At 33.3% G+C, this 18332-nt stretch overlaps 2 protein-coding genes across 2 annotated transcripts; both read right to left on the bottom strand.

Moving 5' to 3' along the window:
- Window positions 1–2169: 2169 nt before the first annotated feature.
- LOC143555373 (uncharacterized) lies at window positions 2170–8199 on the bottom strand. Its single transcript, XM_077044939.1, has 2 exons — window positions 7866–8199; window positions 2170–2285 (listed from the first exon to the last, which is right to left on the bottom strand). The coding sequence occupies exons 1-2, from the start codon at window positions 8197–8199 to the stop codon at window positions 2170–2172; spliced, it is 450 nt and encodes a 149-aa protein (XP_076901054.1).
- A 1065-nt stretch (window positions 8200–9264) lies between these two features.
- On the bottom strand, window positions 9265–13586 carry LOC143555368 (prohibitin-1, mitochondrial-like). Its single transcript, XM_077044935.1, has 6 exons — window positions 13472–13586; window positions 11903–12098; window positions 10950–11066; window positions 10677–10847; window positions 10385–10597; window positions 9265–9652 (listed from the first exon to the last, which is right to left on the bottom strand). The coding sequence occupies exons 2-6, from the start codon at window positions 12089–12091 to the stop codon at window positions 9467–9469; spliced, it is 876 nt and encodes a 291-aa protein (XP_076901050.1). The 5' UTR covers window positions 12092–12098; window positions 13472–13586; the 3' UTR covers window positions 9265–9466.
- Between the last annotated feature and the right edge of the window lie 4746 nt (window positions 13587–18332).

Raw genomic sequence — 18332 nt, 5'->3', positions numbered from 1 at the left:
CATCCAATTGTGTTTGGCAGCTTTACCATTTTAAGTTTGGCAGATTTGAGCTACTGTCAAAGCATCTCATCTATTATCATCATTATTATATTAGAAATTTATAAGTTTTAAGAAAAACACACCTTGCTCTGCCTTAGCTTGCACGGCATCACAAATATGTTTGGTTATGTCAAAAAATGGTAAGCTTCGAAACAACTTCTTTATCAATGATGGCCTACATAAGAGAATATAAAAGTTTAAACCAAAAATAATGATAAATGAAAATTATTATACTGAAGAAAATGAAAGTGCACCATGTTAACATGCGACTAAAGTGTGCATTTTCCTGCCCATGGGTCGATAAAATTGAAGAAGCGTGTATCGACTTACTTGTATACGATCAACGTTCCTCGGGTACGAGTGTGCTATATCACCGATGGTTTTCCGAGATATGAGTTCTTCCACCTACAAAACGAACAGTACCGTGAGCTTACCCCTCAGAAAGGGACAGAGGGGTCCTCTTTGGGGTAACCCTCCGGTGTGAGAATCAGATATTGTAGGAGAGGATAATCAGGATGTGAAAATGAGTAAAGGACTTAGAATATATTTTCTTGCTTGCCTCCAACTGTGGAGGCGGCCTAGTATTTATAGTGCTAGGGTTTCCAATGATTTGGCTCAGACCCAATTAGGGCCTTTTTAGCCTCCCCCTATTGCTTCGCGCCACGTGTATTTAGGACACCTGGTGCTCTTTCATTGATTATTCTCTGACCAAGGTATTTCACCTGACCCATGTGCCATCACGTGGTAGCACATGGGCTTTGCTGAGTTGTCCACCTTTCATTGGCAGCTGTCAACCTCAGCACATTCTTTATTCCTTAAAAGATACCTTCTGGAAGGTTGTCTGATGAGCACAATCACGGTTGTCCTTATCCTGATTTGGATTAGATTATTGTCTCATTTATGCGCCTATCCTGGGGATGCGCGGGGTCTTCTCTTATTCTCACACTGAGTGTGCGCGCTGTGTGCATATGCGATATGCGCCACGCACAGGTGTTTCGTGCGCTTGCGCATAGGTTTCGGCTTTGTGTCTTCGTGACATCTTGATTTCAAGCTTCTTATCCGTACTTTATGGGTTGACCCGCCCCGCTCGATGTTGAGGCGGGTGCATACCCCTTCAAAAATAATAATACTGCAAAGTATAAAAACGGTTAGATTTTAGCAAGGTTTGGGACGTTAGGTATATAGTATCAAGAAAATAGATATTCCGATTGAAAATAGCTCAATTGTAAACAAGCAACGCCAAGTTACTGTTTCCTTGTATATTGCATACCCTTAAACCACCTAAAATAAACATGCAGCCCATTTATCCATTAAAAACTATGCCCCCTTATAAAAATTCAAAAGACCCCTAAACGGACAAAATGTGTGCAACGTAGCGCAAAATTAACATGCGCATTTTGAAAAATCAGCGGAATATTGGCGCATCAGGAAAGGCATCGCATCAAGTGCAGCGATGCACCCTCGTCATCACAATATGCACGCAATTATCTATTAAATAGTGAGTACAAAAACTTAAATCACCTGGTTTAGTGAGAACGATAGATATCCAAAATATCATTTTTACTTTCTCTTATTAAATATAGGAGGAAAGCTTGATAGAATTCAATATATTTAAATAAGCAAATTAGTAATAAGGATAACATTAATAATAATGAGATTAAGTTTATAGAAAGAAAATGAATAGTTGTAGGCATTTTTTCTTACACCTAAACTCATGAATTTACTACATGCACCTGCTTTAACCTAATACAAAACTAGTGCGATGTGGCGGGATCTAAAAACCCATTATATTAGCAATGTTGGTTCTGTTCGGGTTGAATCACAAGTTTAATACAAATCTATAACCAAGTCATTTTATTAAAATCAGTAACCAAGTCAGCCATTTCTTGAAGCGAGAGTTGAGAGTGGTCTTTTCTTTTTAAGAACATAAAGAAGCTATCATATCCCGTTTAAGTTTGGCCAACATCTTTTTGGGTTTCAATACCTTGGGACCAAACTTGATTAATTGAACTCGAACTCATTTACAAACTGAGTTAGAGTGCCTCCAGATAATCTAAAACACGATTCTGTTCGTTTACATGCCTATCTAAGATTAACCGACAATTTTTATTTCAATGCACAAAATGTACCTTAATCATATATTGAAACCCCATCAAATATCCATGGACATTTTTCAACCAAAGTCCCACAATCTTCATCATGTTGATAATCTGAATTAGTTGCAGCCTCATCTTCAGGACCCTTATCTACAACAAGAAACCAAAAAAAAATCACGTAAACAATACAAAAATTAAATAATGTCCTTTTTCTATAAATGAATCATCAATATATAAACCTTATTCACAAGTGAAACTGTGCAAATAGTTTCAATTTTTATCCTGGAACATGTCCAAAAGATATGACACAAATAACCATACATATCATCTTTTCAAAATAGAACTTAAAAACCTCAGCAATTAGATCTGACCTAAACACAACATAATTTCTTCTTATTTGCACTCAGCCATAGGCTCTTACATCACCAGAAGAGCGATTCAACCTTCTCATCTGTTTTAGTTAACAAAAGCTTAGCTCTGGTTTTTCAATAGAATTAGATATAAAATAGATATCAAGAAAAATTCTACCGGAACACGATCAATATATGTAGACCAATGAGGAATTTATATTGGTAAAATCGAAATACGAATTCTGTTGTTTGTTCCCTCTGATAATACACTTTCGAACACCATACCTGAATCGGTAAATAGGGCATTCAAGAATAACAACAATCATCCAAATAGTGCAAAACAGAGAAAGCGTCATGAATATTAAACAACTTCACATAAAGAACCATGAATTACATCCATATCAATTTAAGTAATTAACCAAAAGATGCGATGCAGAAAGCTAATTAAAAAACAAAAGTGAGTTCCCTTGGTTCATGGATGTGAGGATGATTAAGATATGTCATGAAGTTGCAGAAACTTGGAATTAGAACCTGAAACGAAAGGACTAATTAAAACAAAGAACAGTGACAGTAACAGAATAACAGCATGGTGAAGAAACTAAAACCTGTAATACAAAATAGCAGATATTAGATCTGGGTTTCATCAGGTTAATTTCCAGATTTAACATTGAGGAATAGATAATCTGCTTTAGAGTTAGGAATGCAAGTGCCAACCTTCAATTAATCTGCTTAATCCTTAATTTGTTGGTTCCTCCAAAACAAAATCTATAGGTAGGGTTTTAGTGTTTAAATAAGGGATAAAATCAAAGATTAAAGATTGCAAATTCTCAGTCTTACCAAAATAATAGGTCAGTCGATGGAGAGACCTCCGTGCGACTATGGGGGTGTATGGGATTCCTTATTCTTTTCTCTTATAATTTTTCATTAAGTTAATAAGTTACAACATTGTAACTTATGTAACTTTTCTTCTCACAATATAAGCAATCCCAAACACCTCATTACTTTTCAAAAAGTTAATAAGTTATAAGTTGGTGAAAATAAGTAATCTCAAACACCCCCTTGATACAAAACCACTTTCGCCGGCACTGCTTGTGATGGTCTGGCCATCATCGTCAAGGATTAGAGTTCAAGAGAGAGAGAAAGCGTAGGCGGAGGTCTTGGAAGATACATGCGCGAGAGGGGCTTTGTGTTTTAGGCAACAAATGGTTGTAATTCAAGCATTATAAGTTGTAAACTCTTAATTTTAAGAGTTTTTAGTGAAATTACCTTATTACCCTTCCTATATGTATTATAAGATAGTATAGATGTGTGTGTGTGTGTGTGTTTAAGTTCAGGAGAGAAATGATATTACTGTAAGAAATGCGAGAAATGAATATAAGCCGCTAGTTTATTTTAAGTTTTAAAAGCTTAAAGATAAATGAAAAAGATGTAAATGTAACTATAAATGCATTCTCTCTATTTAATTAATACAACTAATATAAGCATAATAAATCTGTCTCTAATTAATATGTCTACCTAATTTAGTTTTATAATTTATTTACATCATTTTCATTTTATCCAATAAAAATACAATTTATTCATACAATACTAGTTTTTAATATTAAAAAATAATTTCTTTCCACTCAATTTATTATCATATATCAGCGCGTAATTTTTAACAATAAATATCAAAACATAATATATTTTTTTTCAATTGGCATATCTAGAAAAACTATTGTCATAAATAATAATAAAAAAATGTCATACAAATGTGTCTATTAAATATAAACAATAAATATATAACTTACACAAAATTATATAACCTACACTTGTTTTGAGCAATAAAAACGTACAACATACAAAAAAGCATACAACTTACATATTTAATTCAACATCAACAATTATATAAACTACACAAAGATACACATATCCTACACGTGTGTAGGTTATATGTTTTTCGTGTGTAGGTTATATGTTTTTGTGTAGGTTGTATATTTCATATTTAATACAAACATTTGTAAGATAATTTTTTGTATTATTCATCACAATGTAACTATGTGTTGATGGATATTGATAAATTGAGTTGGAAACAATTGGTTTTAAATAGAAAGAAATTTTAATGTATGAACAAATTGTATTTGTGTAGGATAAAATTTTCGTGTGTATCTTATATGTTTTTCGTGTGTAGGTTATATGTTTTCGTGTGCGTGTGTATTTTATTGATGATGAATTTTGTGTGTAGGTTATATGTTTTCTTATTCTTAGAACAAGTGTAAGTTATATGTTTTTGTGTAGGTTGTATCTTTTTTGTTAATATTTAATGCAGACATGTGTAAAATAATTTTTTATATTATTTATCACAATGTAACTACGTGTTGATGGATATTAATATATTGAGTTGGAAGAAATTGGTTTTGAATAGAAAAAAATTTTAACGTATGAATAAATTGTACTTGTGTAGGATAAAAATTCAAGAGACAAAAAATAAGTTATAAAAATAAATGAATTGTAAATATTATTTAATTATAGTAATTTGATTAGTTATATTAATTGAATAGATAACTATTATGATTTATTAGTTTTATTAATTGAAGAGAGATAATGCATTTATACTTTCTTAATTTGTCTTTAAGCTTTTAAAATCTAAAATAAAACTAGTGGCTCATATTCATTTTTCACAGTAATATCATTTCTCTCATGAACCATCCCTATATATATATAGAGAGAGAGAGAGAGAGGAAGGTTAAAATAAAAAGTGAAAGTTTTGTAAAAAGAGTAGAAAAAGATTTGGACCCTTGGATTAAATATAACACCTAAGAGCATATTTGGTAAAAGCAAAATGTTAATTAAAGAAATTATCGGGTTAATAAAAATTGCTATAATTATGAATCTTAATTTGGTAAATAACGTTAGGATGGGAGACAATGACTTGGCTTATTCTATTATTATGGATATTTCCTTTTACAGTCAGAATTTGTTATCCAATATAATTGTAAAAAGTATATCACATTAAATTGGACGTAGAGTGGTGAAATTCATTAATTTGAGTTCTTAACCTTGAATCAAAAGTCAACAAGCCTCCAATAATAACTTTATGTTACAGAATAAGCAAAGACCACTGCTGTCGTTCATAATTGTTTCCAGGTTGCGTGTATGATATATTCTAAGATGATAATCAATAGTTCTGAGTCACAAAAATGGCGTTACATAAATAAATGAGGTCCGTTCGATAAAAAAACATAAATACATAAGGAAATACGTCAACCACAATAAAAGAATTTGATTCGGACGAGCTTATGATTGTGCGATCTACTGGCGAAGATGACAGGACAGATAGTCAAGAACATGGTGTTACATAGTGTTTTAATTCATGAATGTTGGTCATAGTGTTTTAGTTCATAAGACTTTATGCGTATTGAATTTATTAATTATATCTTATTGTGTTTTTGTTCACTTCTAATCATCCAATTGTGTTTTAGTTCATAAGCATTAAGTTATATACCATACGATTGTTGTGTTTTAGTTTATAACGTTCATGGCCATATCAATATTTAACACAATTAATGTTTTAAGAGTATTGTGTTTTAGTTCATGTGTATGTTATTGTTCATATGCAATGTTACTTAAAGATAACACATTTTGATTGTAAACCCGTAACATTTGGTGCTCACAACGGCGATATTCGAAGTGTTATTTTCCATAACTATTTTTAAGAGGAAATTTTTATACATAACACAAACCGAGCTACATCTGGATAATGGGTAAGCGAGCAACAAGTTGCGCCGCTATCCCTTTTGAATCGCAAAGCCTATTCTACTAAATATAAATCATTGGTACCTCGGGCTCTGCGAGTCACTGTGGACCACCTTCTGCACCCGCTCCAAGAAGTGAACTGCCTCGGGAGCTAGGGATCCAAAAGTGTCGAAGGCAAATGGAATGAACACGTGCTGATTCTCCAAACACGCTGTCTCATGCTTAGCAACCTTCCTAGATTCCGCTCTCAAAACCGCCTATCCCGGTAATTCATAGGATATTTACATATAGCATTAGTGTGTTATAATTCATATCTATATAGTGTTATAGTTCACACTTGTAGTGTTATAATTCATATTTGTGTGTAAATTAAAGCTTAACCAGCCGAAGATTGTGTCATAGTTCATGTTGTCGACAATATTGTTACAAGAATAACAAGATAGGATAATTACTTTTTTCTTTAATCATGACTAAAAAATAGGAGCAGATGCATGTAACATGTAATACACTAATGATGTTTCTATATGTTGAAATAACACATCGGACAATAAGTGTGTTTTTGTTCTTCGTGTTGTGTTTTACGTTATGTGTTCTTGATGTTCTAGTGTGTTTTACGTTATGTGTTTTTCTGGTAATTCAACAAGGTATTTACATATAGTATAATCATGTTATTGTGTTAATTATTGGTGTTCATGATATAGTTCATGGATGCTTTTGGTATTAGGTTTTAAATTTGGATGAAAATTTGATAATTAAAGCTTTAATAAATATTTCCATATATATTATAAGACATGAGACGATTGTGCCCTTTAACAGTGGCGGATCCAGTAATATATATGAGTGGGGGGGAATATGTATGGTCAAAACAAGTCAGTTTAACTGGGTCATATTAGAATGGGTCGGGTGAATATAATCCGAATTTATTTGTTTTAACGATATTATAAAACTATTCATACATAATTACTTAATAATATGATGATTTTGTTGATTCCTTTCTATCAAATCAAATGGATATTGATAATGACTTAATGAGTATGAAATTTTAGAGTTTACTCAAACAAAAAGAATTTATACAATAGCTTAAAAATATTGATACTATATTAAGCCAGATAAGAAAATAAAAGGCACTAAAGCAAAATTGAAAGCAATTATTTGTTATTTAAGTTCATTAGATAATATGAAATGTTTAACTTGAAGGTTGTCTAAAATTCAAATGAAATTGATAGAAATAAATCGTAACTATGCTAAATTAAAGGAGGTGAATATTAAATTTGCTATCAATTTACTTTTTTTATTATTAACACACACGTTCCTTATCTCCCTCACTTCTTTCTTTCTCTCTCTCCCTCTCTTTCAAGAAAACTCCATTGATTAAAACTGGAATGGCAATTTCTAAATTTTGAGAATTTGATCTATCTTAAATGAAGGCTTATAAAGCTACATACAGGTAAATAGAGTAAACATACATCCTACAAGCAAAGACACTTAGCAATACATAAAATAACAAACTACCAAAATAACAAGGAATCTGTAACCTACTAAGATTAGGGATAAGAATCAAAAGACAACATCAAACAAAAATATACATAAATAACGAGTCAAGCTAGCCAAACTAGACCCTAAATACAAAGCTAAGCTAACTAGGTACCTTCCCCTAGAAAGTCGCTAAACTTAATCCTACGTCTCCACGAATCTCTATCCTGAACCATGTCCTTAGAGAGGTGCAACTCTGTCAAGTCATGTCTAATTCTCACATCCCAAGTCAATTTAGGCCTGCCTCTACTCCTCTTTCCTTCCACAATGAGGGTTTCCACTACTCTAATTGGCGCTGTTGTCGGTCTCCTCTTCACATGCCCAAACCATCTCAATCTCCCTTCCTTTATTTTCTCTGATATGCTAACTATTCCTAACATTTCCCTAAAGACCTCATTTCTAATCCTATCTAATCTAGTGTGTCTGCACATCCACCTCAGCATCCTCATCTCTGCTACCTCCATCTTTTGCGCCTGTGTCTTCTTGATGGCCCAACAGTCTATTCCATATAACATTGCAGGTCTAACTGCGACTCTATAAAATTTCCCCTTTAATTTAGATGGGAACCGCTTATCGTATAAAACCCAAGTGACTGCTTTCCACCTACACCAGCCAGCTGTCAATTGCCACTTAGTCGTGCCACCACGTGTATTATGTCATCGTGTATTATCTCAATCTCCCTTCCATAATGGGATACTTGTCAAAAATCCTTAAATTATATTATGTTTATGTAATGAAATTTCCTCATTTTGCTCCTCGTCTATTTGACTATTTAATACCATCTTCTGGCCCGGTGAAGAAGGCTTTGGGTTCTTTAGTGGAAACTCAAGTTCGATATTTACTTTTGTCACTTTAGGTGGATTGTGATAATGAAGAATTTGAGCTTTGTAATGTGAGATTGTCAGTTCGAATCCCGAAGCCAATCGGGTTTTCGTCCCAGCGTGTATTTTGTCATAGAGTTATACTCTTGTGGTGGCACGACTAAGTGGCAACTGACGGTATGGTTTCTCAGGGAGCGCCGAAGCCAAACTCTGATCAACATGGACCCAGTTATGACAACATAGTCTGGCCAGAGTGGGTGCAACGAGACTTCAAATTTGAAGAGCGCAATGGCCTAACACACAAGAACGTCGTTCCAAAAAAATATTTGTTGACTATATTATTATGTACACGTTATTTACAAAATATCCATTTATTTGTTATTTATGATCTATATTATTATGTACACGTTATTTACAAAATATTCATTTATTTGTTATGATCTAATAGTCTAGTCGTATATATGTAACCAAAGCCTAGCAATAGGGTGTTTAACCAACCTCCCATGTTCTTTAATCACTTCTACCACTTTCATATCATAATTAGAACATGCATATAGTTAACCAACTACGCTTTAACATTGACATCGGCAGCCACACGTGTCACAGCATTCGATTCATCCGTTAAAAACCATTTTTCAGCTAAAGAGCGATTTAATTTAATCTAAACACTGTTTAAAAGCATAACTACCTAAATTAAACAAAAAGAAAATATGTTCAACTAATGAAATTATAGTAGGCTGGAAACGGTTTCTTTTACTTATTTAAAGATGGGACTATAAGTTCAAAGTATAATTGCCTCGACACAGAATTCTAACATCTGAAACCAAGTAGTTAACCAAATATCACAGTTCAAAAGTCAGCTTGAAACAATCAAAAAAAAAACAGCATCTTGATTTTACTTCTTTTCCAGACTCATTTCCTGAAGGTTGAGCAAGAGATTATCAGCATTCAGCATGACTTTGTTAGACGAGTTGGCCATTGTTGATGCAATTTCACGAGCCGCTTCAATCTTCCTCAGTGTGATAAATGCCGGATTGTTGGCGATTGCTTGACCTATCAGTTGGGCACTTTTCGCTTCTCCCTGTAATTATACCCAATTCATGTGTTAGTTATTTAGTAAGCAAATAGCTAAATCTTCAGAACACCAGCACAACATTTGACTTGCTACTTTTCAGATTCACAGATTTTATGTTCTATCAATCTATCTTCATTGATGGAAAGTTGGGAACAAACGATTACTAAGGTCCTGCATAAAGGTGTAAACCACCCAACCCACCCGCGTGCTACTCGAAATCAGCTCGCTAAATGCTTGAATCGAGCCTAGCTTAAACAAACCCGAACCAAGAATAAGCTTGTTTAATAAACGAGCCCGAAACTGAGCTTCACTTATCAAGCTCAAGCTTGCGGGCCTAAACGAGACTATTATTTATAATCTTTATTTAATATATTAGAAATATATCTATATAATACCTGTTATAATATATAAAATTATGATAGAAATAGCTAGATAATATATATTTTCTTATATAAAAAATATAAATAAAATGACATGACTTAATCGATATATAATAAACCAGGCTAGCTCAAGCTTGTAAAGTGTGACTCACAAGCCAAACTCAAGCTTTAGAAATAGAGCTCCAAACAAGCTAAGCTCGAGCTAAGTTCAACAAGCCAAGCCCAACACTAGTTTCAGGTCAAACCATACCAAAATTTACTTTGACCCGTGATTCGTGCAGTTTTCGTGATTCGTGCAGTTTTCCACCTCTAGTATCTAAAGATTTACTAATAATAGCGAAACACTAAAAAGTGTTACCTGTGCTCTGATGATAGCACTTCGCTTGTCTTGCTCGGCCTTTTCCACAACAAACTTAGCCCTCTCAGCTTCCTGTGCAGCAACTTGCTTTGCTTCAATTGCAGCAGTAAACTCCCTCCCAAAAGTAAGACTCGTGATTGACACGTCATCAAGAGCGATGTTGAAATTTGCAGCCCTGTCGGTCAGTATCTTCCTTATCTCCCTACTAACAGCCTACAAAACACATTTATATATTAATTCTTTATTTTTATATAAAAAATGAATGTCCCAAAAAAATAATATGTGGGCCCACCTCTCTTTGCGTAATGAGTTGGCTAGCATTATACTGTGCCACCACAGCTTTCAGTGTTTCATGAATGATTGAAGGCAGGACTCTCTCATTGTAATTCTCACCGAGAGTTCGGTAAACAGTAGGTAGTTCATCAGCAACAGGTCGAGTGAGAACTCGAAGACCAATTTTCACCTAATTCAGAAAGTGAATGATGTATGGTTTAAAAGGTTAATAAAATTGATTCAGAAATAGACATAAGTAAATAATAATTAAAGAGAATTAAGAGAAAGATACCATTTGTAGATCACGACTACCAGAAGTGCTCTCCACAAGATGAGGTCGTGCACGAACGTCATAGATGTCGGGCCTTTCAAACCAGGGAATCATGATGTGAGTCCCTTCTGGGTAGACCTAAAATTATTACACAAGTAAGCATTTAGCACAACAAGTAAACCGACAAATGGTATACAAAACTTTATCAGCAAAAATATAACTTGTTTCCATGCTAAGAACCTACAACAAAACATTAAGGTTACACCTACTGACACTTGAAATTTAACACATAATTAATCTAATAATGTTAATAACACAAAGCTAACCAATACAATGTTCTATTAAGGTATGAAGCCATGGGTTTCATATGTTTACACCTGGTATCCCAATATAACTATTTAATAGCTTTGTTAAGTAAACATCCATATGCCAAAATGAAAACTTATTTATAAATGTGATGGATACTTGATGGTTTAAAAATAAAACAAGGGCCACACTTCATTGTTAGAAAATACATGCATGTGTATCATTAAGATGCAAACAGACATTTAAAAGCTCATAAAATGCTGAAACAATATTAAGATGTCTGAATAATAAGCAACTTAACCACCCATCAGTTCACCAAAAGCAAGACAAGTGCTCATCTTACAAGAGGGTCTATAATAAGGTGCAGGCTAAAGTAAAAGAACAAAACCAGAGATGGTCGCCTAAACCTTATATAATTAAACTAGAAGCAATCACCAAACGAATGAAAAAAATGCTTGCATTTAACATTTTTGAGGGTGAAGTAAATTAGCAAATGCATATACAGAAAGCACTACAGCAAAAATAAACAATCATAGAACAAAGGCCTTGTGAGTTGTGACATTTAAGACTTACAAGACACAAAACCATAACGCCACTATACCATTGTTATGAAGATATGAAGATGAAATCATAAAGCACAATAATAAGAAAAGATATATGAAACAAACCTTGTCTTTGATACCAACAATACGATTGAAGACAATTGCGCGATGCCCTCCCTCAACATTGTACAAACTGTTACCAGCTGCATACAAACCAAGACCAAGAACAGCTCCAAACTTTATCAATGCAGAAGCTCCACGACCATCAGGCATCTTGGGCACCTTCATGTTGTTGAGATTCATCTTTGATGCCATTACAACCCTAAACACATCATCATATCACTTCATCAATCATCACTACATCAAACTAACACATAGTTTGACAAAATCTGTTTAAAGTATACAAGAGGCCAGGCAATGACCAATATTATGTTATATAAACCACATAATCAATAATCACATACAACTTACTATATACCTTACAAAAAGTTGGTTTCAACTTCAAAACCTAACAGAGCAAGTTATGAAACCCTAATGATAATAACAACACAATCGAGATCAAATGTTATTAGTTAAAAACTGCTGACATTAGATTTGACAGAAGAAAAACAAATCAAATACAATTTCACAATCTAATACGCAATACTTTACCCTACAAAATTAACCTGACAATTCATACAGATATTATAATCATCAATACATCAAACTAAAACATACATTTTAACAAAATATGTTTTAAATATACCAGAGGCAAAGTAATTACAAATTTCATAAAACATACATTTTTAACAAAATTTGTTTCAAATATACCAGAGGCAAAGTAATGAAAACTTTCAAATTATGTAGACCACATAATCAGTAATCACAAACAACTTAATAGATAGCTATAATTCATATATTCTCAGGTCAAAAAACAGGTTTTAACTTCAAAACGAAACAGAACAAAGATATGAAACCCTAATAATAATAACCACTTGACATCAAATTCTATAAGTTAGAAAATGCAGTTGTCAATAGCGAGAACAGCGCTCGCTATAGCGAACAGGTGCTTAACATCAAACTAAAACATGCATTTTAACAAAAAAAAAAATACTAGAGGCAAAGTAATGAGAAATTTCATATTATGTAAATCAGATACAGCTTACTACTATATAGATTAAAGAACAGATAGCTAAAATTCTAATTCTCAGGTCAAAAAGGTAAGTTTCAACTTCATAACATAAAATTTTAACCTACAGAAGATAAAACATGTCAAATACCACTTAACAAGCTAAAATGTAATAGTTTAACCTACACAAACAATGAATTTGTAAAGCATAATAAGATGATCAACAGAAAAACACAAGGTACTACACTAGGCACTTGCGATTCACAGATTTGCAAACAGACTACGCTATAACAAACTGCTAGTTTCAACATCAATATAAACAATATGCAATAGCAACAGACTTTTACATAAAACACCTGATAAATAATATCATCGCAATAGCTTCTTGTTAGTGACTAGAATTAGAGCTGAATAAATAAGATGAACTAAACAACGAGAATCGAATCGGAACTATTCATTCGTAACAGTGTATTCAATCATATCAAATGCTATAATAATAACGAAAACTGAACAACGGATCAGACACATTGCAGTAGGATTAGTTCATAGAAACACGATAGAGAGAAATAATAAGATGATGTACGGACCGTTATCGATGAATCACGGCGGCGAATGGAATGGAATGCAATGATAGGAGAAAGACAAGTGAATTATTAGGGTTTTAATGAAGAGGGTTTTGGGGGTGGGTGATGTCACTCACCGAGGTAAAGTGTTATCCAAGTTTTCTACCAAACACCCCCAAAATGTTTTTAATTTTCATTTTGTACCCCAAACTTTTCCAAGTTTGGATTTCTTGTTTTTGTTGAATTTTTTATTTTTTTATTTTCGTTATTCTAAAGTCGGAGTAAACAAGTCGACTCGAGTTGAGCCGAGCATGAGGTTCATTAGGTTTGAGTTTGATTTGTTTTCAGGTTTATTATGTTTATATATCTGGCTTGTATGTAAGTGATTTTGTAGACTTGAGATCGACTTAAACTTGACTTATTTGTTGTTAATTTCTTATATTTATTTATATATCTATAATCTTATAATAATATATAATGTAATGTATATTATATTGTGTTGAATGAACATTATCTATATCTATATTATATATATTATTATTATTATATTAAAATGCATAAAGGAAGGACAAGAATATCATTTTACAAAGACTCTTCAAATTAAGAGTTTACAAGTTATAAGGGATACATTACAACACCTTCATGCATGTTTTCCACTCTTAGTTGAAAGATGCTTCCCCCTCCCCGCCTGATCTCAAAATTCAAAATTCAAATGCACACACACATTACAAGAAATATAGAGAAAGACACACACACACACACAGAGAGAAGAAGAAGCTCGCCCATATCCTTCCCCATTGTCGATCCTTCAGCCACCAAAGTCAGCAACTGGCTTCACGATCTAGGGTTTGATATATGAACCCTAGAAGTTTATTGACCCGTTGAATTATGTAACTTGCGTCATCCTCGGTGAAAAATATGTGTTTGATAATGATGTGAAAAAGCTACATGATACTCCATAGCCAAGGTACCAACAATCTGACTCCAAATTCCTTTTTTTGGATTCATATTTCTTCAGTTACTAATATTAATACCGATGCACTTATAATATTGTTTGTTTTTTCGAATGTTGTCCGAGGTAGTTTCAGTTCCGATAATTTGGCTAATGGATGGGGTCTCTTACGATTTCTGACCGTATTTGTACTGGCAATCGTTGTACTCACCCATTGTCTTAGGATATTAGGGTAATAGTTTTTCCCCAAACTTGATTTGTGTTTAATTAAGTTAGTTTTTATCTTTTTAAATAAAAATTATTATGAGTACTTGCTTGTGTATGCTTTTTGATATGGCTGAAAGATTTCTGGTTGCTTTGGTTTGCAGCACAAGAAATACATAAGGCCTTAGTTGAGTAAGCTTTGTGTTTGAGGAATTACTAAATGTTTTTCATAGGTTTGTTTTCTTTTATTATTTTGGTTTATTTAATTTTAAAAAGGATTTATGTCATATAAAAATCAAAATTACACCTTTTTATTATATTTTGGATATGTGGTACCCTACTGCAGTAGACTTTGTACAAGATTAATACAGTGGATACGAAAGTTCCATATTAGCTGTTATCAAAGGCTGGCAGGTACTTTTGTGGCCCTAGCTCAAGATCAAAGGTTAGCTCGTTTATTGTTACTGCTTATAATCCATAGAGGGGTGTGTGTATATACATATATACTTGTATATTTTATTAAACTTCTCATGTTTTTATTGAATCTTTATAGATGGGCCCTTAGGTCAACTACTAGAAATATGAGTTCAACTTGTTCATTTTAAAAGATAAAGTATAATGATATCGATGGTCGTTTTTCTATTCATGTATCTGATTGAAGTTGAGTAGAGAAGATACAGTTTTGTGGGATTTGAACATAGTAGGAAGTTTTATTACCACATATTCCCAAATGGAAATAGAGAACCAAAACAGGTACGATTTGTTTATTTAAAGATTTTGTAAGGCCCTGGTACCGGTGCCCTACATTGGACGTTGTATTTACTCATAAACACCGTTCTAAATATCAGAGTTAAATAAAACTTTCGTGGAATATTAAAACTTCAATAAACATTTCAAATCATTACAAAAACTTGTCTTAATTAACATCTTTTGTCTTTCAAACATAAGCATCAGTTAAATAAAAACGTCATAGGTCTTCAGATGTCAGCTTCTTATTCTTCCACCATGTGTCCTCCTCAAGCTAGCTGCCTCATCCTACTCACCTGCGTGCATACTAAAAGTCAGCTACGCTGAGTGAGTTCTAGTTAATCAAGTAACATATCATACTTTCACATACTTATACGTACGCATCCGAAGATATATATTATATACTTAACCTGCTTATCTTACTTTTATGCATACATGAGTATATACCTTCTCCCTTTCTTTCATTCTTTCCTTTATTCTTTCTTTACATACTTTACATCTATTCATAGTATTATTAGGGCTCGGTCCCTTTTCTACCTCAGATATTATTAGAGTCCAGTCCCTTTTCTGCCTCGAGTATTATTAGGGCTCGATCCCTTTCTTCCTCGAGTATTATTAGGGCTTGATCCCTTTCTACCTCGAGTATTATTAGGGCTCGGTCCCTTTCTTCCGTACCTTTCCACCCCTTTACATTCGTTCATAACATACATATATCATCCATACATTATATATAACATTCATATCTTTAATTATAACCCTGGCAGTACATGCAATATCAGAAGATCGTTCACGTACCGACAAGCAATCATTCATATCTTTCACATAACATATATGGCATACACTTACCACTTAAGATAAGTGTATTAACTAATCACATCGAGTATGCACACAACCCCGAAAACATAACAAGGAATAGGGCTAGAAACTCACCTGGATCCTGTTACGTTCTCTGTTCACAGTTGTTCCTCTCTTTAACTATGCTCGGCTAACTGTACATTAATTACACGTATTAATATCTGTCCTATTCTCATTATTCAAGTTTCAACCAAAATGGCCAAGTCTTTTTGGTTAAGCCTAGTTTATTCTAATGGCTCTATAGGGTATTGTAGTCATAAGCATGGTATTGTATTAGAATACAATTTACTTAGAATATATATTACCCTTAAACACAAATGTATTCAGATACTTGTATTTGAATACAATGTGTCTTTCCTTTAGTAATCAAATATCTAACACTCGCCTAATCTTTCTTTCTCATTTTCTGTATTTGAATGGAGGTTACTTAGAATACAATTTTGTATTCAAGCCATAAGGGGTTCAAAGGACATACAAGTACTCATATACACAATGTATGTGGACTAGTGTATTCGAATACATTGATGTATTCAAATACATTGATGTATTCGAGTACACTATTGTATTCGAGTATACCATGCATGCGAACAAATAATGTATTCGGGTTCTTATATGTATTCGAGTATGCCACATGTAATCGAGTTCTGATATGTATTCGAATATGCATATGTATTCGAGTTCTGGCCATGTATGCGAGTGTATACCTTGTAATCGAATTAGACCATTGTATTCGAATTATATGTATGTATGTATTCGAATGTAGTCATTGTATTCGATACCTCCATTGTATATGAATGTATCCATGTATTCGAATCCTCCAGTGTAATCGAACCATATTGTATGTGAACCATATTGTATTCGAGTTATATAAATGTATTCGAGTCTAAGCATCGTATTCGATTTGTTCAGTGTATTCGAATGTGGCATTGTAATCGAACTTAACCAATGTAATCGAATGACCTGTATAATGTATTCGACGAGGACGTTGTATTCAAACGAGCCGATGCCGTTTGGTCCTTTATTCTATTATCATTACATGTTTTAATCATTAAAACCCCTACTATGGTCCTATATCGTCCCATAAACGTTTCCCCTTATCATATTCGGCTAAGGCCTAGCCCGTTCACCTATAAAGCTCGAACCTTCACGAGTTAAAACGTTTCTAGGCTAGATCTAGGGTTTATTCATGAGCCGTAACCATAACCGTGCTCATCTAGTCCATATTAAGCATCAAGTTCGTAACTTTATGGCTCATCTATACCCGATCTACTCTAGGGTTAAGTTTCATGGCAAACCATTCATAAAAACACAAACTTTAAGGTTAAAGAACGTACCTTTATGCGTTTTTAGGCTACGGTTAACCTCGATATTCAACAAGGATCTTGTATCTTGTTTCTATACTCAAGATCTTTTCAAGATCTATCTTGGTTTCGGTCTTGAATCCCTCTTTCTAGCTCACGGTCGTGTAAGGTGTTTGTGTGTGTGTTTTAGAGTGTGTAGAGAATTAGAAAGATAAGAATGAGGGTTTTAGGGAGGTTTAAGGGGTATTTATACCCTCTCAAGATCATGACCTAAGGGGCTGTTTGGTTCATTCAGATCTGAATGAGTTAAGTCTGAATGAGTCTCTGTCCCATTCAGCAACAACAACAAGTCTGAATGATTCAGACATAATTTTAACCATTAAGATGTTTTTCTGGTTGGAACCAAACAGTCTGAAGAATGAATGAATCAGATGTTTATATCTGAATGGTTCCATTCAGATGTAAACAAACAGCCCCTAAGACTCATCCCATCCCTTATTCTATCTTTCCCACCCAAGTCCATACTCCTTGTTATATTTATTCTTAATTAAATATTAACACACATTAAATGAACATAATTTCTTTTATTTATTAATATAAATTTTAGAAAGCTACAGATTTGGTTTAAAAAAGTGAGTCTTATCGGTCAACTAGAATCATTTTTGACGGGTTAGTATTGATTCCATGAAACTTATCCAAGATTTTCTCATAATGTTATTATATTCTTTACGTGAAGCAGTTTATTTTAAATAGGTTATATTTTGTTTGGTTGAAAATAAGTGCATATATTAAGTAGACAGTGAGTCCTGCATGTCTAACTCGTGCC

This window comes from Bidens hawaiensis, unplaced genomic scaffold (genome assembly GCF_021521415.1).
Source record: "Bidens hawaiensis isolate Kalapana, Puna unplaced genomic scaffold, B.hawaiensis_p1.1 tig00018053_1, whole genome shotgun sequence".
Classification (NCBI taxonomy): Eukaryota; Viridiplantae; Streptophyta; class Magnoliopsida; order Asterales; family Asteraceae; genus Bidens; species Bidens hawaiensis.
This window is presented reverse-complemented; position numbering and strand designations above follow the sequence as displayed.